The 27559-nt window shown below is 40.9% G+C and overlaps 1 protein-coding gene and 2 non-coding genes across 6 annotated transcripts in view; 2 read left to right on the top strand and 1 right to left on the bottom strand.

Moving 5' to 3' along the window:
- Positions 1–731: 731 nt before the first annotated feature.
- On the top strand, positions 732–804 carry trnak-uuu (transfer RNA lysine (anticodon UUU)). Its single transcript has one exon. It is a non-coding gene; the product is annotated as a tRNA-Lys (tRNA).
- A 1067-nt stretch (positions 805–1871) lies between these two features.
- On the top strand, positions 1872–1944 carry trnak-uuu (transfer RNA lysine (anticodon UUU)). The gene has a single exon. It is a non-coding gene; the product is annotated as a tRNA-Lys (tRNA).
- A 303-nt stretch (positions 1945–2247) lies between these two features.
- sgsm1a (small G protein signaling modulator 1a) overlaps positions 2248–27559 on the bottom strand; it is a 36656-nt gene continuing 11344 nt past the window's right edge. Inside the window, exons 4-26 of one of the 4 annotated variants that reach the window (XM_050051743.1) lie at positions 23040–23202; positions 22593–22745; positions 22428–22495; positions 20867–21012; positions 20176–20313; positions 18407–18531; positions 17737–17804; positions 17412–17575; positions 16821–16956; positions 16577–16720; positions 15890–16019; positions 15339–15403; positions 14574–14719; positions 12504–12632; positions 12240–12416; positions 11875–11940; positions 10502–11710; positions 10260–10384; positions 7419–7501; positions 7176–7285; positions 6913–7009; positions 6329–6496; positions 2248–4304 (exon numbers count right to left, since the gene is read on the bottom strand). In XM_050051743.1, coding sequence (XP_049907700.1) covers positions 4216–4304; positions 6329–6496; positions 6913–7009; positions 7176–7285; positions 7419–7501; positions 10260–10384; positions 10502–11710; positions 11875–11940; positions 12240–12416; positions 12504–12632; positions 14574–14719; positions 15339–15403; positions 15890–16019; positions 16577–16720; positions 16821–16956; positions 17412–17575; positions 17737–17804; positions 18407–18531; positions 20176–20313; positions 20867–21012; positions 22428–22495; positions 22593–22745; positions 23040–23202 — 3899 coding nt within the window. In that variant the 3' untranslated portion in view covers positions 2248–4215. The remainder of the gene's footprint in view (positions 4305–6328; positions 6497–6912; positions 7010–7175; positions 7286–7418; positions 7502–10259; positions 10385–10501; positions 11711–11874; positions 11941–12239; positions 12417–12503; positions 12633–14573; positions 14720–15338; positions 15404–15889; positions 16020–16576; positions 16721–16820; positions 16957–17411; positions 17576–17736; positions 17805–18406; positions 18532–20175; positions 20314–20866; positions 21013–22427; positions 22496–22592; positions 22746–23039; positions 23203–27559) is intronic. The other 3 variants (XM_050051744.1, XM_050051745.1, XM_050051746.1) reach the window with 3 other exon arrangements.

The following is a 27559-nucleotide window of genomic DNA, read 5'->3' as shown; positions in this document are numbered from 1 at the left end:
AGGAGTGGCACCTGGTGTGGTCTTCTGCTGCTGTAGCCCATCTGCTTCAAGGTGTGACGTGTTGTTAGTTCAGAGATGGTCTTCTGCATACCTTGGTTGTAATGAGTGGTTATTTGAGTTACTGTTGCCTTTCTATCATCTTGAACCAGTCTGGCCATTCTCCTCTGACCTCTGGCATCAGCAAGGCATTTTCACCCAGAGAACTGCTGCTCACTGGATATTTTCTCTTTTTCAGACTGCCACATGGTTGGCTGTTTACTTATTTGCATTAACAGGCAGTTGAACAGGTGTACCTAATGAAGTGGCCAGTCAGTGTGTGTTGTAATAGATTTGCTCTGTATTTCTACAACAGAACTTATGTATTTATACCCAAATAACTGTAAAAACAGGGGACAAGCAAACTGTACCTTTCTGAGAACAATGACTGACCAGAATGTTTTTTCTTAAACGTTCATTAACAAACAGTTCAACATTGCATGCAGGCATACAGAGCTACTCAGACAACACAATTAGGCTATTGTTGCAGTGCTTTCAATAATTCCTCCATTCATTGGTAATTAGATTGTATTCTAGATGACAATTAAAGTTTATAAACCTTAAAAAGAATTATTCTTCTTCTTTTGTTTTAATCACATATTAGGTGATATTTGACAAGTTTTCAACAACTGGTAAAAGTTGCGACATCGGGGATCGATGTCTCGATTCCTGGATCCACGTATTCAACTGTCAGAGCCCGGATAGCTCAGTCGGTAGAGCATCAGACTTTTAATCTGAGGGTCCAGGGTTCAAGTCCCTGTTCGGGCGGTCAAAGTTTTAAAGCCCCAACCCTGCCACCGGCTCCAAGAGTGAAGGTATTGTGAGTCAAATGCTGATCACAGCATTGTAATGATCACAATGATGGTACTACATACAGGTGGTTAAAAAGTATAATGATTACCAAGCGCACATCTCTGTTTAGCCTGTAAACTGTAGCCCTATGAATCTATGTGTCACAGCCACTGCACCAGTTTCATTATGGACAATAAAACTGACATAAGCATACATATTTAAAGGATTAAATGGACAAAAGAACAGATTAATGCTGAAATAAATATAATAATACATTTTATTTATAGCCACCTTTCACAATACTCAAGGTCACCTTACGAGCAAAGATAGAGAAAATGAAAGCTCTTAAAAAAGTCAATGAGGTACAGAATAAAATTACATAAAATAAATAAATAATAAAAGTAACGTAACAACAAATACAATTTCAGCAAAACAAGTTTATAGTGAATAAAATTCTGTGTAAATAGTGGACGTGTGTGACTACACAGATGGGAGTCAAACTGAATAGGCTAGTTGAGTGACGATGTGGGCAATGAATGACACGCGAGGATGTTGGTAACTGAGGCCAAAATCAATAATAATTTATGGGTTAAAATCATATACGGAATATTTTCACCATGCATGAAGTTCATTACAGCGTATGAATCATATTTTATAGATCACATTTTCTCATGATGTCCTTTGGAAAACATGAAAATATAATTAGCGTACTGACAGAAAACAATCACCCATTAAATGTGCCTGCACCACAAACAAAGACAGACCCTCACATCCTGAGACACATGACACAGTCAAACTTACCTTTGATATCAATTCATTCGGCTTTGACACCTAGACATAGTCAGTCAGACAAGACAGAGACTTCCTCCATTCATTGGTGATTCGATTGTATTCTCGACGACATGTAAAATATGTAAACCATTCTATAATCTCATATTAGGTGATATTTGACAAGTTCTCAACAGCTGCTAAAAATTGACACAGACATTTTCCAATCGGGGATCGAACCTTCGAGTCCTTGATCCACGACCTGCATTGACAGAGCCCGGATAGCTCAGTCGGTAGAGCATCAGACTTTTAATCTGAGGGTCCAGGGTTCAAGTCCCTGTTCGGGCGGCCGAAATTTTAAAAGTACCGCCACGCCAGAGGCTCTGAGAGAGAAGGCACTGAGAGTCACATGGTGACCACAGCATGGTAATGATCACATTGGTGACGCTAACATGCAGGTGGTTAGCAGGTATAATGATTACCATGCTCACCTCCCTGTTTAGCCCATGAACTGTAGCCCTGTGAATCCATGTGTGACATATTTTGCACCATGTGGAAAATTAAAATTGCCAAGAGTGTAAATAAATAAAGGAATACATAAACAAAATTAAAAAAAACATGTTTATTTCTGTATTTCTGTTAATAATGTATGTCTTTATTTGTGTATTTATTTCAGTATCTGTTACCTATTTGTACATTTATTTATATATTGAAAATTAAATAATTTTTCATCCTCCATGGATAATATGAAAAACTTTGCAGATTACCAAAATAATTCTTATTCATCTTGTGTGGGACGTGAATATCGACACCAGATTTCATGAGAGTCCATCCATTAGTTGCAGTGATGCAGTGTGAGGATCACCAGAGTCAGAATTCATCTCCTGGGGGATTTATCGACCCACTGCCTTCATGATGTATTCCTGTCTCTGTCTCTCTCACTTCAGAATAAAACACACACATTACAACATGTTTTGGAAAAATAATGACGCTTCCATTTTTATTGTTTTATTATAAGAACATATACCATTTAATATATATATATTTATATATGAACTCTTAGTATAGAATTTGATTGTTTTACAATAAACATTTAGAACTGGCCACAAAATAAAAATATCAGCTTTACAAACGAAGCAGCATCTGAATGATAAAATGAATGAATAAATAAATAAATACCAAATAAATGTTACAATAAATTAAAAAATAGGTTTTCAGACAGTTAGCACTCACAAAGAAACACCAATATTAAAAGCAAATCATCCTACCACATTCATGGAACAACACTTGACCAACTGAGTGACGATTTAGGCGATGAATGACACGCATGGATGTTGGTAAATTAGTAATAATTTATGTGTTTAAATCATATACTGTATCATGTATGTCCTCACAAGCCCCAAATCTGCCAAAACATCAAACTGTTTCTCTCATAACATCATCTGTACCTTTCATTTCCATGTCTCTGTCCGAGTCACTCTCACAATAAAGAATCTTTATAATGTGGCACCACAAAACTTTTCATTTGGTCACTGTGACTAAAATATTTTCACTGCCTTGTCTCATCTTCCTGATTCATAATCATATTCAAGCTGAAATTAACTTTTAATTCAACAAACAGGCGTCGGACGATACGCGACAAAAGTCAAGGTGAGTAAACTGCACAATTTACAAAATATACAGTGGTTCACTGGATAATGAAAAATAACTGGAGACTATCAAATCAGGCTTGTTGCTTTATATAAATCTGCGCCCAGACATCCGTAAGTCACTTAAATATTCGGTTATGAATTACATAATATAATCCTTTAATAAACACACGTTTCTCTCAGTACAGTACGATTCACACATAACAAATAAAGACGATATTTGGCAGACGAGGCAGCTCAATCAAAACATTAAAAACACTGTTGGATGCTAAATCACTGACATGGTGCTAAAAACTAAATTATTCTTAATGTGTGTTAAACAGAAGTGGAGGTTAAGTTACATTTTAGACTATAAGTCAGTGTTCTGGATCAGTCATCAGTGAAAAGTAGCTTAATTTTAAGTTGTTGTATTTAAAGAAAATTCAAAGTCTGCTGATGTTCTTTCCGTCATTAAGGGGTAGGACGAGGGGGATAACTTATATTTATATATATTTAAGGTTAATCTCGTACACTCTGACTATTAAAATAATTATTATAAACTATTATCACAATGTATTTTTCTCATAAATATAGTCTCTGGTGGATTTCAGCTCTGCCTTTTGGTTTGAAGTGTGCAACTAAGACCATCCTTGTCTCAAAATATTAAGTGCACTCGGGTTAAGATCGACACTTGAGGGATTTCTGACAAAATATTTAGAAATTAGAGAAATGCTTTTTCAGATACATATTTGTTTTCACTTGAACATACTGACAAATACGAAGCATAATATTCTCATACACCTGTTGACAACACAAACGACACTGTGGATACGGTCAGTAAGGCTCATAGCAGCAAACTGTGATTGTAAAGGCTTTGTGTTATGTGTGTGTATATGTGTGTGTGTGTGGGTTTGCTCAGATGTATTTTAGTCTTGCGCTGCTACAGCCGATCACACTTTACTTGGAAGGAAAAAGAAGACAAACAGCACCATCACTTGTTCTCTATCAGCATCTGCACCTTGCACACCAGATCTCTGGCCAGGGTCAAAATCTGTGTTATCTTGTGGTGCTCAGCCATTTCTGAAAGACAAAGAAACATACAAGTTTAATTTTTCTCCTGAACAACTTTGGCTAATTCAAACTACACAAATAGCTGAATTTATTTCCCCAAATGTCTGGAGAACATCTGAGCAGACGTGTCACAACTAGTCATCATAGGTTGTGATTTGACATTTCTTAATGGTGGGTAAGTTTACATGCACACTAACATTCCACTATTCTGAATTTGACTTGTCATGTGAACAGTATACTCCGATTAAGATGTGGAATATGTCGGTACTTCTCGGGTTTTATTGCATTATTTGGACATGTATACAGCGCATTCGGAATATGCGTCTCAATGTGGGTTTTTACCAAAGTTTGCGACACACACTTTACTGTTGGCTCTGTGTGTTGTCATGGATACGTTGCACACAAACCAAGTTGCCAATAGTTTGCAAGGCTGTGGGGTAGAGATGCATGCCCAGAAGAAAAGCCCACATTTCTGTTCTGAAGAAGAAACACACCTACTTTTAAACATTATGAAAGACTTGGATACAAACAAGGAAAAAGAAAGGCTGTGTTCACAAGGTCCAACATGTCCGCCACCAGTAGGAAACTGTTCAAAAATACTATTTTGAAGCAAAATCCCAAGTGGCTCCAGCTGTTCTACTTTTTTTTTACGTGATAACAACATGCTGGGGCACATTAAGCGGAGTTTACACAGCTGCATGTGAATGGGAATATTAGTGGAATATTTATTTTTATTAGCCATATTAACAGTTTAGGGGGAATATTGTCTTCTTTGGAATAATCCATTGTGCTCGAAATTCAGTAAAAAAAAAGACCACTGACACGGAAAAGTGCAGTGAAAAGGTCATTTTTGTGTGTCAACATAAACACACCTGTCGTCACAGCAACATGGTGGCACACACACTGAACCATAAGCAGAATTATCTTTTCATCAGTTTTCCTTTATACAGTGTTTTAGTCATGTTTGTGTTGTGAAACATGCTGTAACGTCGTAGCTGCCATTTTAATTTCCACTTCCATTCAGTTCATGTGTGATTGATAGAAGTCTCTACAAGCATGCGTATCTCCTTCTTCATGCTATGCTGTTGGCTGTGGTGGTTCACATGATTGCACACCATAGCCGTTCACATAATCTTGAGCTGTTGTATGTTATTGTAATGAGCAAAGATAAGCAAGACAGTTGACTCATTTTATACATTGCTTCTCCTCGCAAATTGTGCCTTGGTACTTGATGTAGGTCCTCTGGAGATGCCTGTGAATCTCATAAACTTCCCATTTGCTGCCCATGTTTTCCTGAGCAGATACACTGGGAGGCATTAAGATCAGGATTGGGAAATCTGTTATCACCTTTCGATTTCCAAATCTTTCCAACATCCTGCCACAAGTTTCCTTTGGATGGTTTATGTTACACATTTGTAATCTACACGCCAAAGCCAACATGACCCTGATGACATCACGTGGGTTATTTACTCAGACTTGACAAAGCTCCTTCAAAGCCACACACATTATACAACTGTTTTGGCAGGCCAAGCAGTTCTCCCCATGACGAGTGAAGTGATTTGTAATGTGGATATATGTTACCAGTACTTAAAACTAGTAACTATTGTTGTGCTCAAATCTGTCCGTAGCTAAGGTCTGAACTGAAGTTGGCAAACGGGCCTGTTCTCTGCCCCTTCAGCCTGGAACCAGTGGCAGACAGATTTGCAGCGAGATCAGCTGATCCCAACTGGGGCATCTTAAAATGTATTGATAGGTTTGGAGGCAAATTCATTTGTAATTTGTAATTACAGCTAGATCAGTTTCCTCCTGTGTGACCTTTTAGATATATGAAGCTGTTTATTGATACTGTACTGTTATGTTAGTCTGCTTTCTTGGCCGGGGCTCCCTTGAAAAAGGGATTTCGTAATGTTAATGGGACTACCTGGTTAAAACAATACTACTACTACTACTACTAATATCAGTGGATTGCAGCTTTAACAGGGATAAGGAGTTACGTATGTGAGTAACGTCAGCTGTAAAGCGGCATGTTTTACCGTTGAAGAATTTAATAATGTCAGTGAAGTCCATGTTGTTCTCCAGGATGATGTCCCTGTAGATCTCCACCAACGCCAGGGCGATGAAGAGGACAAAGTGACTAGAAGAGACATACTTGGCTGCCCAGATGGTTTCCCACACAGCAAACACGTCATCGTACACCAGCTCTGGAAGACAAATCACACAAAAAGAACAGGAGTCGAACCACATTTGTGGGCTCGGATGGGAGGCGAGCTTGCAGGAAGTGGAGTTATCAGCGGAGAGAGATAAGAGCGGAAGCAGGTGTTCGGGTGGGAGAAAGGATATAATGAGAAACCCCGGTGAGAAAACAAGTCCATTGTTGAATCTTAAGTATAAAGCCAGATTAATTATAAAACCTATCTCTGCAGCTGCAGTTCATGGCAATTACTTCACAACTCCCAGGAACGGTTTTCCAAAGATATAGCTGACTTCCAAATCCTTTCCGAGCCTGAGTAAGTAAATGTGTTGTTAGCAAGCTGCCAAGTGGTTTGGCATCTTATCCAATTCAATCTCCTGCTCCTCTAATTGGCACAAACTCTTTCGCACCATGCTGTCACTTTACCTCGCTTGAAGTCTAAGAGAAACCAGCGGTAGCAGAAGTAGAAGTGGGTGTAGTCTCCGTTCTGGTGCATTAGCTCAAACAGCTCAGAATCCAGGATCTACGCAGAGAAGGGATCAGAGGAGATTCAGGAGATAAATAATAAGAGTGGCAGTGGAGGAAAAGTGTGGACGAGTGGGGGCGTTTTCTGGTAATGAATGGATTTAGTGATACTGGACCACTACAGTGTGTGTGTGTGTGTTAAGACTTTACTGGTGCTCTGTCACCTGGATTAGAGAGCGCATGTTGGCAAAGTGAGTATCCATAGCTCCTCCGTGTGGAAAGTTTTGATTCATTCTCTTCATGAGCTCAGTGAAACAGCTGAAGGCCATGGCCTCTGAAAGGAGGAAACACACAGAGGAAGCTGGAGTGAGAAAAGTGAGTGGGCTAACTGTCCTCTGTTGTTCCATCAATAACTGTAAAAAATACACCAAATGTCAGAAAACAGAAGCGATTCAGTGTTGACTCACCATCATCCAGAATGACTAGGAGTGGAGCCAGCAGATCACACATGCCCTGCACGTAACCGATGTCAAGGTGCCTCCAGATATAGCTGTAAATATACAACCACGAGACGTGAACTCGGCTGTTTTTATCTGTCACTCATACGCTGAGTCAGACACTGCTCAGGATTCAGAGGTTTTTCCACATTTTCTTCAATGCTAAAAATATGTTTAAAAAAAAAAACATTTTGTCCTGAGGCACTCATTTATCCTGTTACAGTTGGCCCTTTGGTTGTGTTTATGTGGAGGTGTACTAGGGAAAAATATGAATCTATTACTGTTAAAGCTACAGTTGGTAATTTTGATAAAAAATAACTTTATGTCATATTTGCTTTCACTACATCCTCACAGAAGAATGTAAGACAGATAATCCGTGAAAAATATCATGCCCCTCCTCCCACTCGTTTTTGCATCTAATGGCATTTTCTAGAATCGACCACAGCTCACGGAAAACAACCAATCAGGGCCGAGGAGTCTCTAACACAGCTGGCAATCAAGTCAACCACTGCTCGTGAGCTGCTGTCAAACTACCAAAATAGGCAGCGCTGATTAAATATGAATCAAGATTCTATTACTGCATTGCCTTCTTGCCCCAAATGTTTTCAGAAACATATTTTAGTGTACTGTTTAGCTGTAAAATGAGAACATTTGTGATCTGGCAGCTATATTGGAAACAGCCAAGCTGAAAAGAGACACAGCATACTAGCCAGAGCTAATGCTCTCACTTTCAGTACACTAAAACATGTTTATGAAAACATTCAAGGAGAGACATAGGCCATGCAGTAACAGAATCCTGATTAATATTTGATCAGCACTCCCTAGTTTGACCGAAGTTAACGAGCCGTAATTGACCTGATGGACGCACAATTGGTTGTTTTCTCTCACATGCAGTAATGCCATTAGAAGCAAAATGAGTAGCAGAGGATTATGATTATTTTCACTGACTGTCTGTCTCATGCACTGCTGTATGATTATAGTGACAGTTTCAGAAAATATGATAAAAGGTTGTTTCATAAAAGTTACCAACTACGCTTCAAAGGATGAGCCTGACATCATACTTATATTTTTCTTATGTTCAGCAAATCCTATGAAAATACTAAAACCAATAATGTGTTTTCCTTTCTCTCATTACTTTGTCTTGCCTTGCCTGTCTGTGGCACTCAGCTCTGAGCCCATTTTTTCCTACTGAGACTCTTAATCTTATAACAGGCCACACACATATAGTATCAAATATAAAAAAGGCTGCATAATTTCCTGACACAGCTATTGACGCTCTAGACTGTTATACAAAAAGGTGTAAATCATGCATTTGTTTCAGCTGTGGATTGATACACGTTTAGTGCTCCACTGAGTATTTACAGCAGAAAGGTGTATGTGGGATGAACTTAAAATAAACAACACATGCCTTTATTTCAAGCTGACCTGACTATTGTAATGCACTTTTTACTGGCCACCAAAACAAACACCACTGAGAGACTTCAGCTCATTTAAAACTCTGCTCTGCACTGGCTTCCTGTTACATCTAGAATTGATTTTAAGGTCCTCCTCCGTGTATACAAAGCCCTAAATGGGCTGGGACTGAGCTACATTGCTAACTCCTATGTTGACTATTTGCTTCTAAGAACACTGCAATAAATCTGCTGCTGGTTTATTGAAGGTTCCCAGAAACAGCTGGAAGAAGATCAGGGATGCGGCCTTTGTCAATTACGCCCCGAAGCTATGAAACACACTACCTGTAGATATCAGGGAAGGTAGCTCCCTAATGTTTTTAAAAGAAAGCTAAAAATGTATGTGCCCACTTAACTAGCTCTGAATTTCCTAATACAGGTCTGAGACTTTTTAAAAATACTTTTACTTTCTATTGATGCTTCATGCTGCTGCAACTCTTTTACAATCTGACATGATTTTATGATTTATAGTTTTATGTTCATTCTGTCTATTTTCATGTGAAGCACTCAGTGTTGAGATTGTCCTTATTGATCAATTTGTGCTGCATTTCCTGTATGAAAAGTGCTATATAAATTAAGTTTAGTATCATTATTATTACTTGTGACAGCGTAGGATGTAAAAATTTATGGCGTCGACCTTGGCTGAGCTGTAACATTAGCTAGCTCAGTTGTGCTAGGTGAGCTAACAGTGTATGCATTCTTCCTTCTTTGCAGTAATACAGTTGGTGGGTGTAGTCAAGGTCTGTGGATTCCCTTGAGTAACCAGGTCGTGATTTCTGGAGAGAGGCATTGCAGTTGAGCCATTCAAAAGTATTTATTTGGTTCTTTAAGCACCACAAGCCGAGTGCCATCTAGTTCCATTATACTGGAGAGAAGGCAGACATCTCTACGATCTATATCTCCAACACGAAGCAACTCACACTAAAACAATCTAGACTCCCTGACAGGTAGCACTACAGGTAAGAGGAATATGTATGTTGTATGTATGTTTGATTTTGGGTTGGACTGTCCCTTTAATCTTTTTTGGACAACAATGGATATCTGTGGTAGAGAGGAATAAGCTGCATCAAGCTTTGGCTACACAGAAAATACTTGGCCTTATCATGAGGATTTGTCAACAGTAAACGCAACAGATAATATAGCCGGTCCTATCCTTTAATATAGAGCATTTATTTGATATGAATAAGATAAGAAGTGAAATGTTATGATGCAGTGGTATGAATATGGGGGAGGGAATGTTATTATAGTCCAAACATTTACATTCATACTGGCAGCTTTGAAAGGTGGGCAGGCCATTTTCTGTACATATGAAGATGGTAGAATGAGCATGTTTGCAGCCCTGATGCTGTCAGTGTTTTACCTGCACATGATGTTGCGCAGTTTCTCCAGGTTGGCAGGAGTGAAGTACCAATAGTTTCGGTCACAGCGCTGGACATCCTTTTCAATGCGGTGCAGATTTAATGTGTACAAGTCCAAAAGCTCTTGCTGAAACATACAAAATGATAAATGAATGAATAGATAAAAGAACTCATATTAGTGTTGACATAGCATAAATGAATTCTTGAAAAAAAAAATAATAATAAAAATAAATTGTGTGCATACAGAGAAGGTACTCCCAGCAGATTCTTGAGAGGTGGCTTCAGTCTTAGTGTCTTCAGACCCAGCCAGAGAGTCAAAGTTAGGGTAAAGGCTCTCCATCTCTGGCTCCTCACACAGGATGGACTTTGTGCTCTCTGGACTGGGCTTCCCCCGCTCCTCCTCCTGTCTGAGCTCCATGTGGGGCACCGAGTCCTCCGAGAAAGATGATGTATCACAACGTCCCTTCCTGTTCCAAGGCACCATGGAAACTTTGGCTTTGGGGATCTCCTCCATCTCTATGGCTGAAGGAGACTCGTCAGATTCAGTCATGACCTGAGCCTCGTCTGTCTGAGAGATAAAGAAGGGCTCTCGTGCTCTCGCCCCCCCGATGTCTGCTGAGAGAACCAGGTTCTTTTCAACGGAAGCCACGGGATCAACGGATATATTTTCTCTCTTTTCTGCCAATAAAACCTCTTGTGGTTTACGTGTCTTTGATTCGTCCATTTGCTTTGTCTTTTCCACATTTGTTTCTGCAGTTTTCTTAAGCTTTGACATTTCATCAATACTAACTTCTACTTCTTTTTTAAGACTTTGCTGAACAAGTTCTTCTTTTGATTCAGTTGCAGCTGCTGATACCGTCACAGTACCCTCATCAAGCACTTCTTTTTCTGTTTCCTCTAATGATTTAATTTCTTTAATGTCTGCCAGTGCGTCTTTATCTTTACACTTGGGCCACTCTGTTTTAATTGCTCCAGACTCTTCAACAGTTTCTTGTGTTTTTGGTGGCAGACTTGTCTCTTCCTCGGCCTTCATCAGCTCTTGAGTAGTTTCTGCCGTTTTGGTCACATCAGGTGCTTCCTCCTCCTCTTTATTCTTCACTTGTCCTTTCACCTGGCTGTCCATCTCCTCTGTCAGACCTCCACTCTCTACCCCTGTTGGTTTGACTGCTGCAACTTTTGGGATTGTATCTGGTGCAGCGCTGTCCTCCGTGCTGAGCGAGCCGTCTGACAGGCCGGAGGTGACTGAGAAGTTGCGTGAGGAGGGATGTCCGGAGTCAGGAGAGCTTGTCCCGTTCTGCAGAGCACCATTGGGTATCTTTGGCACCTGTTTGGCCTCCTCGCTCTTGGGCTCCGTCTCGATCTGGTCAACCTCCTCTACCGACTCAAACACCTGAAAGAACAAGCCAAAGGGAAGCAGGCTACTCCAGGGGAAGGGATGGGAGGATGTGAAGAACTAGCAAGGGAGAGAATACAGGGAGTATTGGTTCGGAAAGTTGAGATCACATGCATTACTTGAGGATCAGGATATTGGAAGTCTAAACACTCTGACAGAAGTGCCATTTAGTTTGTGTGAACGACCATCTATGCAGGCTGTGTATTATGGTGAGTGTTTGATACCTGTGTGCTGCTGCTTGAGTCACTTTGCAGGCGAGCCAGACTCTGTCTGTCTGAGCTCTGGGAGGACTGGGAAATAAAGATATTCAGGACAAGATATTATTATATACAATTTTTTTTCATTGATATGCAGGAATACTGATTTAGTACTGCACATTTGTAAAGTTGCAGGAAAAAGAAAGGTAAAAAGTTCTAAGCATGGGTCAGGCTCTAAAAATGCTGGGTTCTACATTTCCCATGGCCTTGTCTTTAATAATGCAGATTTTTGTCAATAAAAATGGTTAAATTACTTTACCTAACCCTAACTTAGGTAATCTATGCTACATTTATTTTCTAACTCTGAATATAAGTGTGCCTTAATGCCTCACCTCATTGCTAACAGTGGAGCTGTGGTGGATCATCTTCTGACTGTCTATGCTCGCCCCGGAGGAGCACTTCGCTAATGCCACAGCATGCTGCTCCTTCTCCCGCTGACGAACAATCTCCTCACAGCCGAGCCACTCGTGCATGGTCTGTTGGTAGCACACTCTGACCTGATCATCCACCTGGGGTGAAGGGTGAGCGATCAAGGGTCAGCGGTTCATGTGGAAAATGCATTGGGACACAAAGCCATAATTGTGGAAACTACAAACCTCTTTCCTCTCAGCCTCTGACATTCCAAACTGGTAATGACCCAGCAGGAACGGCCACACCTCTTTACGCAGCGAGGCGTCTACACCACCGAAGTAGACCAGACGAAGCAGCTCCTTCTCCTCGTATGCCTGAGGACACAAGTAGTTGTTTTTTTTAATCAATCTGGATTTTTCCCTTCATTAAAAAGACAATTATCTCTCCCTGCATGTTTAAAACATCCAAGAGTGCTTCATAACAACAGCATTAACAACATGGCAGCCTGTCGACGAAGGCCTCTTAGTAGCTTTTACTGTCAATACAGATAATGATTAATTCATCAACAGGGTGGTAGATGGGAAGACAACAGGCTCTGGCACATCTCCTAAGTGTGATTATACAGTATGTATGTGCTAGGGCTGGGCGGTATGGCCTAAAATCAATACCATGGTATTATTTTGGGGGGATGCAGTGACGGTATGATATCGCAGTATCGTCTTCTCTCTTTTTTTTACACCTTAAATAAAACAATTTAAAAAGCCATACAAGTCTAAGATGGAAACTATTTATTGTCAGAAGTAAACGGGTTGCTAATCCATCTATTATTGTGTATAAAACATTATAGTATGTATAAACGTTAGAGGGAAGGGGGAGGGCCGGCGGCTCCCGGGCCCCCTTCTCCCGCGGGCCTGGGTTTGGTGTGGTCGGCCAGGCCACCTCCATCATGTAGCGAGGGAGGTGCCGGCCGCCAGGCCCCGTTCTGCCGCCGTAGCTGGAGTACTGCGATATGAAGGTAACCTTCAAAAGCAGTACCGCGGCTCATGTTTACTGCGGTAAGTTATCGTCACTGCGAATACCGCCCAGCCCTAGTATGTGCTTATTGTTTTAAACTGTTCTACATATCCTACTTGTAGTATGTTTACTTTATGATGTGCTGATGCATCTTCAAATGTAAGTCCTGATTAAAAACAACTGTCTTCATCTGTTACATAACCTGTTATCTACAGTTTAATTAAGCATTTAAAGGGTTATGTTGTGTCTGTCGCAATGACTGTATAAAACACATGACGTAGCTACTCATTGGTTTGTGGACTCCTGTTTTAAACCTTGGGTTTGGCATTTTGGTGGTCACCATCTTGATTTTTTGGAGCCAGAGGTGACCCTATCTGGATGAGAGGGGGGAGCTGTCTTAAAGAGTATGGTGACAACTCGCAGACAGCCTGACACTCCTGCCCTTCAATATGCTTAACATTAAGCCTTATCATTTAAACGGGTGAGTTATATAAAAATTCACCCCCTTGTACAGTTGTCATGAGAAGGGAAATAAGCTGCAGAGACCAAAACTGTTTTTGTACCAAGCTGTTAACATTTTTCTTTAATTTTATTTACTGGGCATTTTAGAGCCGGCCTCAAGTGGCCATTTACAGAACTGCAGTTTTTGGCACTAACCACTTCATTTTGGTGGTTGCTGCTTGGTCTCTTCACATAGGTTACATTTTGATACAGACTGGTCTGGGTTTTATAAGATAACTCAGAGGAAAACATATAAATAGAGTAATTAGTTTAAATAAATGTTAAAAAAGTAATTATTCTAAATTTAACAACTTATATTTTAGGCCCTGGGTCATGTGATAACAACTGAGGCATCTCCATAACAAAGCAAACTCTATCCTCTAATTGTGAGATGAGGCTGAAAGCTCTTTGTCAAACTATTGTTTATACAGTCAGTTAATTGAGCCACTTTTTTCACTGTTGTTTAAAAAGAAGAGTTTGAAAAATGTGCTAATAAAACACATATGTTCAGGTCAACTCTCCATGGCTGCAGGTAAATGTAACTAATGTCCAAATAAACCGTAGATGTGGACTTTGAGCCTGACAGACCCATTAGTCTTTCTTCATGCACTCTGTTGTGAGACTAAGGACGTGAGCCACATGATTAGCAGAGGATAAATATGTACAAGAGAGACGAGTGACAGAGTGAAAGAGATAGCCTGGGAGTGGACAAGCATGCATGTGTGTTTGTGTGTGGACACCATACTGTCAGCAGCATTGTGGAGTCTGTGTTGCAGTGCTGTGACACCAGCGATGCTTACTGTGCAGTCCTGGAGGAACGTCTGCCACACGTCTGTGGTGAGCCCTTTGTAGGCATCGCACGGCACGTCGGGCGCCACAATGGTGTGATTGACGAGAGCAGAGAGGTGTGTACGCACAGTGGACAGGTGACGGCAGTATGCCAACCCTGGTAGACAACACAGTTCATTACTTAATGGCTCTGCAGATGCTTGTGATAATTAAAACGAGGACATGATGCACTACTTCCAACACATTTTCACAGTGGATGTGAAGATATACTTATATTTAGAGAGGACCTATTATAATCACCTTCAGGTGCAAACTTGTAGTTAAGGTTTCTACTAAAACATGGGAACATGCTGTAAGGTGACAATACACTTAATTTACATTATACTGAACACCTGTATTCACACTCTGTCTGAGAACAACACTGGAAAACAAGTCTACATGTTTTCCTGATGTTAGCATGTAGCTACATGTAGCAGTGTAGGCTACACAGTGCCAGAAACAGATAACCATATAAAGAAATCTGGCACACTATGATGTCATGCTGTAGCTTAAGTAGAAAAAAAAATGTTGAAAACAGAGCATTCAGAACAATAGGAGAGCTGCGGTTGCTGCTTTCGGAGATTCATTTTACACAAGTTTACCTCATTATATGAAACTTATGCCACATTTAATATAAACATCCTGCACTGCAACACTATATATAATACGCTAAATATGAAAAAGCATAAAAGGTCCCCTTTAAGGCTTTTCAGTACAAACAGTATGTAATCACTTACAGCCATAAAATGCACGAGAGATAATCTGATTCTTCATGTTGTCGCACAGCATCTTCAGAGGAGCCCTGCAGGAAGACACAGCACAGAGCATTTCACTTGTGTGGAGGAAACACATTTCTCTTCTCTTTCCTTAAAAGACTATCATTAAACTAATCACCTAGCGCACAAGAAATTACTCACATTGTCACAAGATATAGTATCTAGTGTGGAGCTTATTACAGTGTTGAGTCTAACCTTTCATCAGTCAAATGATTTCACATTGTGCTGCCATATAGCCCAGAGGCTTGCCTTTTTTAATAGCCTTCAACCGTTTTATCTGTCTTGCTTATCACCTCATTTTCCAAACGCATTCTCATGTCGCTGATCTAAATGTCACATGATTGTCTTCTGGGTAATTGCTACTGTCTTGTGTCTTTGCTGCTCCCCCAGTTTTGTCTGTATTGTTGCGGATTTCTGGTTGTCACTGAGGGATGTCAGATTTTTGTCTTCAGCAGTTTCCCTGTCACGATCTGACACAACTCAGTCTTGCTTGAAGCACGCTCGTCTCTCACCTCTCATGGTTGCACCCTTTGGGCGTCGCCCCATCAGAGAAGCTCCCCTGAGAACAAGAGGAACACGAAGACTTCCTGAGAGTGGGATGCCACATTGTAGCTCCCTGATCCATCAAGTCTGGAGGAGTCACTGCAACACGCACACACATACACACACATAAACACACATCATCATTGTCACTTAAAAGGCATTATGCTGCTCAGGCTCTCAACAACAATTACATTTGTACGTTGATGATTTAAACACAGCTGGAAACACTTTGCATAAGCAGAATTATGCTTGTCGATTGTGATCTGCTGAAAGCACTTCAGAGTGTTTGCGCCTGATTCCTGTTAGAGCAAAGATGAAGCATATAAACAAAATCATTGATGCAATCTGGAATTGATGCGCAATATGAAAGCATGAGGCCATCAAATTCAATTACGTTATTACAGACAGAAGGATCAATTGACCATGAGCCATATTCGATCAATCAGCTGTCCACCCACCGGCCGTTGAAAGGTTACTGCGCTGTAATGCAGTAAAAAAGGTGTGACACAAGGCGACAGGGAGTGGGTGGGGCTTTAATAACGGGAAAACATCAATAAACATTGCCGTAGGCGCAGGACAGGCCGGGAGGATATTAGATGCAGAGAGTTAAAGCAAGCTGACAGACGGACAAACGAGCTGAGGTGTGACAGTGTTACAGCTGCTTCCTGTGAATGAGGGAGATTCTTCAGGACAGCTGCAGGACCTCTTGGGAACAACCAGGGTCCCTGTTTTGGAAGAGGACTGTCCACTCAGTTGAAGGGAGAGGGAGGAAGTCAGACGGGGTGGATGGGTTACAGTCACTGTAACAAACAACGAGTAACACTTTCATAAAAATGCGACAATCTAGAGAGGCACATGGGCACTGCTCAGGTTTATTTGCTTCTCTAGAGGGAATCTCACCAAACTCCGACTGGCTGTTTGGAAAGAGGATGCGGAAGACATAGTCCGTGGCCTCGTCCTCTTCCTTATCTGAGACAGAGTCTGTGGATCCAGATCCCTGAGGAACCCTCTTCCGCAGCTTGGGAAACACCTTCCCCTGTGATGAGAATATAACTGCTATTAAACTAATGCCAACAACAAAAAACTCTCAACCATTAGAGCCCTGCTTAGCCAACCATGTGAATTAAAGATGATGAGTGTCTGCGTGCTTAAGCTTATTAATAGTGGCTGAACATGCGTGGGTGGTTTTCATTATTCTGTTTAGCTGCAGATACTCAGCCCGACAAAGAAATCCATTCATTAAGATTTTTTTTTGCGTGGCAGTGCAGAGCAAACATTAAGCCACGCATTCATCAGTATCACTCTAACTAATATTACAACCACGCAGTGCACCTCTCTCTAAATGTCTTTTGCATTGATTTATTGATCAGATAAGGTTAATTGTGCATTTTGGTCCTCTTCTTTGCAGAACAATGCCTGATATATGTAATTGGTGTTTTGGATGTTAAGCCAAGCAGCAACCCGAAGAAAGAACTCCTGCTGGGTGCTGACCTTTCCCCTCTGGGACCAGAGTGGAGGGTCCAGCTGGCCATGGGGCAGCAGGCCATTCTCCAGGCAGGAGAGGAACTGGAGCAAGTGGCCTCCTTTTGGGAAGCGAAATGGAGGTCTCTGAATCCCATCCTGACTGACCAGCACCACCGTGCCCCCACTGTCAACTGTAGAAGATACAGAGATGGTTTCCTTTGTTTAATTATTCATAATATCTTTTTACTTGACAGCTGCTTTAAATTGCAGACAGTGACAACAAATAGAAAAAGCAGTAAAAACACCTGACGCTAAAATTGTGGCGTAAAGACAAAGGTTTGTGAGGACCCACCTTGTTGATGACAGTGCAAGTAAACAATGTCCCCTAGAGGGATTGTCATGGCATAGTCCCAGTATACACTGAAAAACACCAAGCACACAAATTAAATAATATTGATAAATCAATAAAATAACAACCCAGTCTTGTCATAGCACTCCAGGTGAGTCACCAGCTGACAGTGAAAAGCAAATCCATAGGAAAGGTTTATCAGCGTGAGTCGAAATCTTAAGGAACATTAATTTTATGGCTAATAAAGAGAGTAGTCAGGAGTGTGCACACAGATGAGCGGGAGCAGAGATGGCTAATGCAATGATCAATTTTTTTTGGTGAGAGGAACCATGTGCAGGCACAGGAACATAACATGGTTTGCAGGGTTTGAGAGATGTCTGACAGTGTCTCAGTCAATAAACCATCTGCTGGCTGCTGCTCTGCTGAAAATAAGCCTCATCACATCAGCAGCACTGACTCCTCATACTGAGCCACACACAAACGCACTGCATTATTCAGTAACACCCGAGTGTTAAACAAACAGCAGCCGAGAGACGCACACATGTATGGTAGAGTTAACATGTCTTTGAAGAAGCATGTCAGATATTCTGGAGGGAATATAATCAAAGGCAGGCTTAGCAGTCAGACACAATCACCGTAATCATAATTCATTTGCAGCTGGATAATTTTGCACCTGCGTTCGTAGTCTAAGTCTCCAACAGAGCCATTCATGAGCTGATTGGGCGTCCACTTCAGTGTCATGAGGTCAGCATTCTGGTGCAGAGAGAGGTAACCTGGGATTGCCTCCATGTCGTCCCTCTGAAACAACCAGGAGGACAGATGTTTGTATTTGATGCAATAATAAAACATATGTTGGAAACCACCTGTAGTGAACACGGTTACAGTAATCAACTGCTTACATGAATCAAAAAGCTTTGGACAGAATTATTGTGATAGAAATACTGTTTAAATAACTCATCCATAGTAATCAAGGAGTCCGCTTACAGTCTCTTCATACAAGACAACATGTAGAAAATCAATATGAATCTACGATAGTTTTTTCTTTTCTTTTTTTTTTCTCTATTCTCACTTGGCCTCACAGTAACCTGTCTGCTTCTGGCTGGCTGCCTGAGGCTGGTGCTGTGTGCACATTGAAATCATCACAGGAACAAGAAAGTTGTTCTCTCTCAATGAAAACGTAATCTCCTTGAGGCTTATGGCTGCTAGTGACCGAATATGATGGCGCACGGCGAAAGTGGTTGAAGCCGCCCTCATCATGTAAATTGCCCAGTCATTTAATGCCCTCGTAATCAAAAATCTGAACTGTATTTTGAAAAAGTCAATAAAATCAAGTAAATAGCGAAGCTGTCCATTTTATTACATTATATTCATCTAATAAATATACAAATGTCAATTATTTGGTAATCTTATTTATAGATTTTATAAATTTTATTACAAAAGCTTATGTAGAAAAAGCGTATAATTATATTTCAACGAGCTACTGACTATTTAAAAAAAATGTATGTAAATGTAGATGGGTTTGCCTTTTTGAGGACAAATAGCAAATGGCACCATTTTTAAATCAGGCACATTCTTTTTTTGTATTATTCCTCTTTGAACACAGGAATAAATTCAAGGTGGCAATCTGAATTACTTGCAAGGGCCCACACTCTCTCTACACCTCACAGGCCCCAGCGCAACAGCACTGCCTGCACTGTCTATATTTACGCCCCTGTTGTAAGTAGTTTTCTGTATCAGTATGTGTGCATGTGAAGAAGACTGCATTGTCAGTTGAAAATGCTAAGGGGGGCAGTCTTGCGCATGTATATCCATTGATAACACATTAACAAAGAACTTCCGTAAATACATCACAGTTATTGCAGCATACTCAGAAAATATTCTGTCCGAATCTGCTGTTGCTGACAGGATTTTTTTTTTCTTATTAACCAGAGAGCATATTAGGCTCTTATACAGTGTTCTGAGATGTATGGGATGACAATATGTAGACCATTGTTTTGTTCAAGGCTTTAACTTGGAAAGAAATATTCCTCTGGTTTTAATGAAGCTCAGCTTAAGTTCAATCAGGAAGACTTTCTTTGTGCTCATCCATTCACAATTCTCTCTATCCCACTCCTACTGCGTCCTCTAATCAGCTGACTGTGGGCATTCAGTCTACTAGTTATCCAATCAGATTTTGCCACAATCTCAAACAGCCAATCAGGATGCTACTCCACCCCATTCACATCCAGCCATCATATTCAGAGTCTAGGACGGGCTCACCAAAAGCCCATTCCTCTGTTCATCCAGATCATCAGCACTTCTCAATCTTCTTCTCATCTCATGTTTGCCACCTCAACTATGTATTCATCCCCCTCCTTAAATCATACCATCTCTATGGGGTCTGGAGGTTGTCGTACCTATACATGTATTTCTATGAGTGACTAAGAGGCATCAGACAGTTACCGGTTGTACGAGCACATTGTTTTTGCCAAACAGTAGGGTCACCCTGCTGTTTTGATGCAGCGACTCCACATATTCACGAGCCGATGGCGAGGGGGAAGGGCGTTCATCCATGCTGCTGCTGGAGTGCCGCTTCTGGATCTGCACAACAGACACAAAATACACACATAAGATAACAAACACCAGGGCTAAACTGATGACTATCTTTGCAGAATAAATTACGGTTGGCCGGTCACAGTAAAGCCATTTTCCATTGAAAGATCTCCTTTTTAAATGACTCAAGATAAGAGAACATTCATTCATGTGCACCGATGCATCCTGTCTTGTTCCTGTTGGTAAAGACCAGTCTACTTTTCCTTGGAGTACACACACACAAATACACAGCACCACTCAACTGTAATGAGCGTTGTGATACTGTAAGATTGGCTGAGTTGACCTGGTTCACTGATGAAGACTGAACAAGTGTGAAGGTCTCAGATATGCTCTGTTCTTTCTCCTGGAACACGCTGTGCTTCATTTTACGCAGTAATCTTAGCAGGTCCTCGTTAATCAGACAGGCAGCATCTCTGAGGGGAATAAAACCGATCAGATGCACCACTAAACCTCTGTCTGCTAGAGACACGTGGGATAAAGTAAAGGGAGCCTCGCACTAATTCTGCATGTTCATATACTGTGTTATCGGTTTTATACTCACACACAGTGCAGGCCTCTTAGTGGGAGAATCCTGTCTGCAGTGGCCACCATGGATACGATGTCTTTGCACCAACTCGTCAGCAGACGGGTCTGTCCAGAAGTGGTCAGCTGTCTTCATCTTTGTGTACTCCAATGCACAGGGTCCAACTGTCACAATTAAGATGAACAGTTACACAGTGCAGACACTGCCTATAAGATTTCATTAACTAATTATTACTATTGGATTATCTTAAACATCAACGAGGGCACTCAGAAACAGAGGAACAGAGGGAGGACAGCTTTGTACTTAATTTTTCAGAGATGTACCATAACAGGCCTCAGATGAGCTCCACTTTCATCCAACATAAAGGTACAAAGAATTTCATCATCGTTTGGAGGAATTAGTTCCAAAGCTTTTTGGCTTGTAACACTTAAGATGACAGACTCCTCCCACCCCAGACACAAACTCTTTGAAACACTCAGGCAGGAAGCTGCAATCCATCAGGACCAACGCTTCACACCACAAAAACAGTTTAATCCCATCTGCAGCTGGCCTCATCAACAACTGATTCTTAAAATATGTTTTGCCTTCTTGTGACCCCTCATTACAAGTTGTGTAAGTCAACATTTAGTAGCCAATTAGAAATAGAATAGAATAGATCTTTATTGTCCACCATGGGTGGAAATTTGTCTTCAGCTCACTAAAGCACAAAGACAACACAGTAAAAAGCAGACATAAAGTCAATAAAACAAACACACAGAGTCATTACAAAACACTTAACACATTAAATCGGCTCAGTGTCTGTGTGTGGTTTAAAACTCATCAGTCACGTTATTGAGTTAAAGGATACTGATGGCACTTGAGATGAAGGACTTCTTAAATACATTTTTGGTCGCCAGAGGGACTTTCTAGTGCCTCCTGGAGCTCAAGAGCTCAAACCGGCTGAAGAGAGCGTGGGAGCTATCTGCCAATAAAGATTTTTCCTTCCCACAATGTTTTTAAAATACTTTTTAGGGACATGAAGATGCAAGATTAAAAAATGAGAATATTGTGTGGCAGAAATCACAACCCACAACCCCTCAGATTCAACTTGTGACTCTCTTAGTTAGGATCCACTGCTTTACCACACAAAATTATACCAAGACTGCCTCCTCCAAAGGAACAGGTACTGACACATTGATCAAAGTGCCTGCTGAGATAACAGCAGCATTGCCTCTGGCTTGGCCCCACTGAAAATAAAGATCAGTGTTCACTGGTGGGAGGCCAGTGGGGGATCATGTCCCTGGTGCAGCAGACTTCTAAGTTAGATGAAAGTTAGATGAAACACAGACTCCAGTAAAGGAGGAACTGGCTATTTGTACAGATAGGAAGCAAAACATAGAAAATTGTACCACAATGTCCTTGTTAACGTACTGGTCCAGCAACAAGCTGTTATTCTGAAAAAAGTAAAATCCTGCTCTACTTGTTGTAAAGACCACCAGGACCTCATATTTTCATGTAAGCATGAGCCAAAACTGGAGTGGAGTATATGATTACATACTGTATATAAACACAAAATGATTGCAGTGTCTTGTATAATTACCTAACAAAGAGGCAAGGATAGGTCCGTCCACAGGGTCCATAAGAACAGCCTCTTTCTCGTAGTATTTACTGAAAAACAAATGTGATTTTATGTGGTTTTAAAGGGATAAAGAGATCTTGTAACACAAACAGTTGAGCACAATGTCATCAGCCCTTCCTGATGTACCTGCTGTTCTCCACCAAGTAAAGGACAATCTTGTCCAGCACCTTCTCAAATAGAGCTGTCCGGATCCACAGGTTCTTGACACCCTGTGGGTTGAGGCTGGGCAGTCGGGGCATCTTGCGAAGGCTGTCTTGACTTTGCAAGCTTTGACTTCGTCTGCAGGAGGAGAGAGTCACAAGTTTTAATATTAACAAAACAAATTTAATGTTGTTTAAAAATTCTATTAAGTAAAACTGCATCTGCAAGACGCTAACGGCGTCAGTGATTCATGACTCATAAAAGCTCATGAACATGAATTATTTAAAAGCTTTTCATAGTAAAAAAAAAACAGCCCTTCAAGTAAGCAGACAGCCATTTGTTTTCTGTGCTTTCGCTTGCACAAGGCTTTGATGTGAGCTTTGAAGTCTTCTGTGATGTGTGAGAACGAGCTGTGACGTGCGGGTCTCTCACTTTGTCTCGATGATCTGCTCGAGCTCCTGTGCCTTCCTACACAGCTCCTCAGCTGGGCCGAAGATCTTCCCCACCTTCATGAAGAGTGCTGCTATCTTGTTGCTGCGCAGAAAACCTGCTGCTCGCCGCTTCAGCCCATGCAGAACACATGCCTCCACTGCAGCTGTGTGGACACAAACACAAAGGTTGGACTAAAGCAAAGTGCTTTTACTGATACTGTATGCCAGAACAACATTTCAATAAAGGATACAAGACCTTAAAGTCTTTGGCCTCCACCAACTGCTTGGGAAAATGTCTGGCTCTTAATATGGCAAACACAACTGTAGAACCAAACTCATCAGCTGAAAGCAGCAAAATATTCCATAGACCTGTCACATTACACAGAGTAACTGGATGTACTGTCGACATAAAATATTGACTAATACAGCTTTCATTTGTAACACCTAAGAACAACATTTTGTGCCAAAAAATGCAATTCTGTGACATCGGCGTCTAATATTTCGAGGCACAAAATGTTTGTCTTACATAATAGCATGTCATACATCCACTTGAATTCAATTAACAGTAGTTCACCATGATAATCCACTCATGTCAACACTGCTTTCCAGGGAGTCCTTGGCAAAATAACAGTAGCAACAATGCATTTATGCACATAATGTCAGATGTCAAGTGAGTTTCATCACTATCCACAATTGAACACGGTGCCCGTCTACTATATTTACATGTTTTATGACGTGTATATGTGTACATACATGCTGTTACACACTGTGAATGTGGCAACTGATGCCATGTTACCATTAAACTATGTAGCCATTCTGCTATATTTTTAGTGTTCTGCTTTCTGCTTGCTAGGTTAAGGCAGGCATATTTCCTAACTAGATTTTCTTGATGCAGAAAGGCCTTTTTTAACTAGTTTAGGTCTTCCTCTGATCATCTTTGGGTAAGATGAGTTTATTCAATAAGCTGTAGTGGACACAGGAGTCGATGACATGATGACACACTTGCAGAATTATTCGACTGTGCAGACAAACAGACACCCCTTTTCTCTCTCAGGCCTACGTGGCAACGCCTGGAGCTGTGTTGACATTTGAGTTCCCTTTCAGGACTAATCCTGTGGCTCTGTTCACATGGGGTCAGGGGGAAGGCTGGCGTTGCCACGGCAACCCCTGTTGATGGAGCTATCGTGCTCTGGGAGAGATGAGCGGAGGGATGGGTGGCAGCAGCTCATCAGCATCACGATCTCTCTCTCTCTTTCTCTCTTTCTATCATCCTCACTCCTTCAAACGCAGCTTCTCTCCTGCTTCCGTCCTATCGCTCAGTACATCTGTCACTGCTGTTACTACCATCACTGCTAACAGGTCTTAACTTCTGCCCAGGCAATAAAAGTGTCATCACAGATGTCAACTTTCACCTTTCTTTTTTTATTCAAATATGTCCATCTCTGCTGATCTTTTCATCGCCCTCTCTTCCCGCATTCTGCTCCTTATCTTTCCGGGCTGCTTCCTCTTTTTCCACCCATCATTATAAGAGCAAGAAGCTAAATGTCAGAACAAAGCGTAACATTAAAAGGTCTCCAAATATAGTTCATCCTCCTTATTCCCATCCTTTTGGCTAACTAGTCTCAAATGGCAAAAGTGCAAAAATAATCTCCCAAACCTTTAGACTTTTTGAGAGCTACTGTCAATCTGCCAAGCTACAGAGAAAATTCCCTGTGAGTCATAGTCTCTGCAGTTTCAAACTCTGAAATGAACAACAGCATCAGTGGCAGTGTAACAAGTAATTCTTTGTTTATCCCACACTTGGGAAAACTGCTCGCTGTAGGGTACATATAAATAAAAACATACAGGTTCAGTATGAGACACAAGGCAGGGAGATGGAGCAAGAAACTTGTCTTATTCTGTAAAATCAAATGTATTACTTGAATCATTTTACTGCAACAATAATCACAAACAGCAGAGACAAGAAAATGAGCATCATGTCAGGAGGATCAGTCCTTTGTGTGGTCCCTCCTGGTAAAAACAAATAACAGTAAATTGCCTTTAATCATCCTGTATCTGTGGCAACTGAGTGCATTAAGAGACTCCTGGGCAGCGACACACAGCTGACCAACACTTCACTCACATCAGCCAAAGGCACCGACAGTCTTAACATGAACACTGCAGAAATGATTAGTTAGTAAGTCAATAAATGGATCCACACAATATTATCTGATGACGTCTGATCAATCGATCATTTGTGTCATTTCTCTACTATGAGAAAAACACACATTTGCTGATTACAGCTTCTGATATGTGAGCATTTGCAGCTTAGTTTAATTCCATGGCTTTGACATTTCATAGACTAGAATGATCAATCAGTTGATTGCTGAAATTATCAGTAGATTAATCAGCAATGAAAACAGCCATCAGCTGCAGGCCGAAATAAGATGCTTTACCACTAAGTTCATTCACATTTATGTACAAAAATATTTCCTTTTCTATCATCTAATGCTCTTGTAGGTTGATTTTATTATATTCAAAAAGCAAAAACGCACTATTTCCAAATGCAATCTTTGTTTGGTTAAAGGAACAGTGCTGCACTTTGTGAAATAGGTTGAAAATGTACTTCAAAATATGTTTTGTATCAAGCAAAATAAAAAGTCCTTGGTTAGTCTGGAAATGTCAAAAACAGCAGCACACACTGTAGACAATGTGGGAGTGAAAATCTAAAAGCTACTGCATGTTGGACGTGTAGACCGTGTGGGTGCACTGGCGCCTTTCAGTAATCATACCCAGGGATATACAGAAAAGTATTGAACTTGTATTAAACTGGTTTTATTTGGTATTATGAACAAGTGATAGAACTACAGTGCTTGTCGAATGCTCCTTTATCACATCACAACCATTAATCTCAATTACAACTATAGTGAGACAGATTTAATCTTATTCGTCTGCCTGTCTAACTTAAATCACATCATCAAAGCATGTTTTAATTATTTTAGCATAATGGTAATCGATGCTTCAAGCCACAGAGCTGCAATGTGCAAACTATTTTGGTAGCTATAGCCATGGAAAAAGATGCAAGCTTTACTTTGCTGACCATGATGAAAATGGCAAAGTAAATACACAAAGTTTTCAACACACCTGTTTGCAAATCCAGGTAAACTAGGTTGCTGTGGCTTCAGTGTGCACTTCTAAAGGTAGTCAGATCTGTTCACTGCAATCAAATTAGTCAGAGTGCCATTTAAAAGAATTATTTTGATCTGTCATATCTGCTGTACCGTAACAAGAAAGGTCTCTAACACACAGGACCAGAGGGTAAACAGTAACTGGGTAAACTGAAGATTAACAATCAAATCAAGGGCCTAAACAGATTTTATAATGTATCAACAAATCTATGGCTGTTTTTAGCTTTGCTGTGCTACCTTAAATTGCTTCATGACTCAAGCCAGTCGTGGCTTTCTGACACACATTCCCTCCACAGCGTCTGCATTTCAGACTCTGCCTGGGCTGCTCATCAAAGCAGCCATGATGGTGGAGGCTAATTGCTCCCTGGTGAGTTGGCCGCGCTCCTCTCCCATCCTCCACTCACTCTCATCTCTAAAGAGACCACAGCTGAAAGAGGACGTGTAGTAACGAGAGCCACTATGAGGATCACAGGAGGAGTCAGGAGGAGGAGGAAGGTGGCTGACAATGGAACAGAGTGATGAAAGGGTCATCCCAAGCTTCTGCTCGTCCACAGGGACACATATTATAGTGGTAGAGGAAGGATTCACCCCAGGCTGACCAGCAGCTATTATAACAAGCTGTAAGATGATCTGCACCGCAGGCCAAGAATATTGATGACACACGGACATGGAAGGAGTAATGAAAACACATAAAGCAAAAACAATGGCCACAATGCTGATACATGTAAAAAGATTTTCTATTACACTGTCATAAGAATCTGTGTTCTGTAACAAATTATTCTCATAACCCTCCCAGAGAAAAATAAAACCATAAAAAGAGATTTGGGTAAGCTGATAACTGGTGGGAGGAATGTCCAAAATAATTTGTTCATGCTGGGTTAATACAGTTTCAAGCTGTGCTATAATTCCACTATGAAATGAGCTTTACTTGGATATCATGACACAAGAAGGACACAATACTGATTATCTTGACTGCAGCAAGAGATTTAGAGCTCACTTTGACCTGCTGCTGCCACTTCAGACTATTTCATTTCACTCTTCCATTTTTACTTTATTAAGCTCATACATGTGTGAAAAAAATGATATTAAGTTATGGCTTACTGCAGTGTTGTAGTCAAGACAACCTAAACCGAGAACAAGTCACGTTTAAGACCAGAGTGCATGGAGGCTGAGACAAGACCAGTGCAAGTCCCACATGCATGACGAGAGCCACACGCAAGCCATACTGTAGGCACTCCTCTGAAAGGTCCACATTCCCATAAAACATTCACAGACAACAAAGATTCCTCTTCATTCACATCTTTCGTTGCCATACTGACTATATGTGTGTACGTTTAAATGTAGCATAGGGTTT

This window comes from Epinephelus moara, chromosome 8 (assembly GCF_006386435.1).
Source record: "Epinephelus moara isolate mb chromosome 8, YSFRI_EMoa_1.0, whole genome shotgun sequence".
Taxonomy (NCBI): domain Eukaryota; kingdom Metazoa; phylum Chordata; class Actinopteri; order Perciformes; family Serranidae; genus Epinephelus; species Epinephelus moara.
This window is presented reverse-complemented; position numbering and strand designations above follow the sequence as displayed.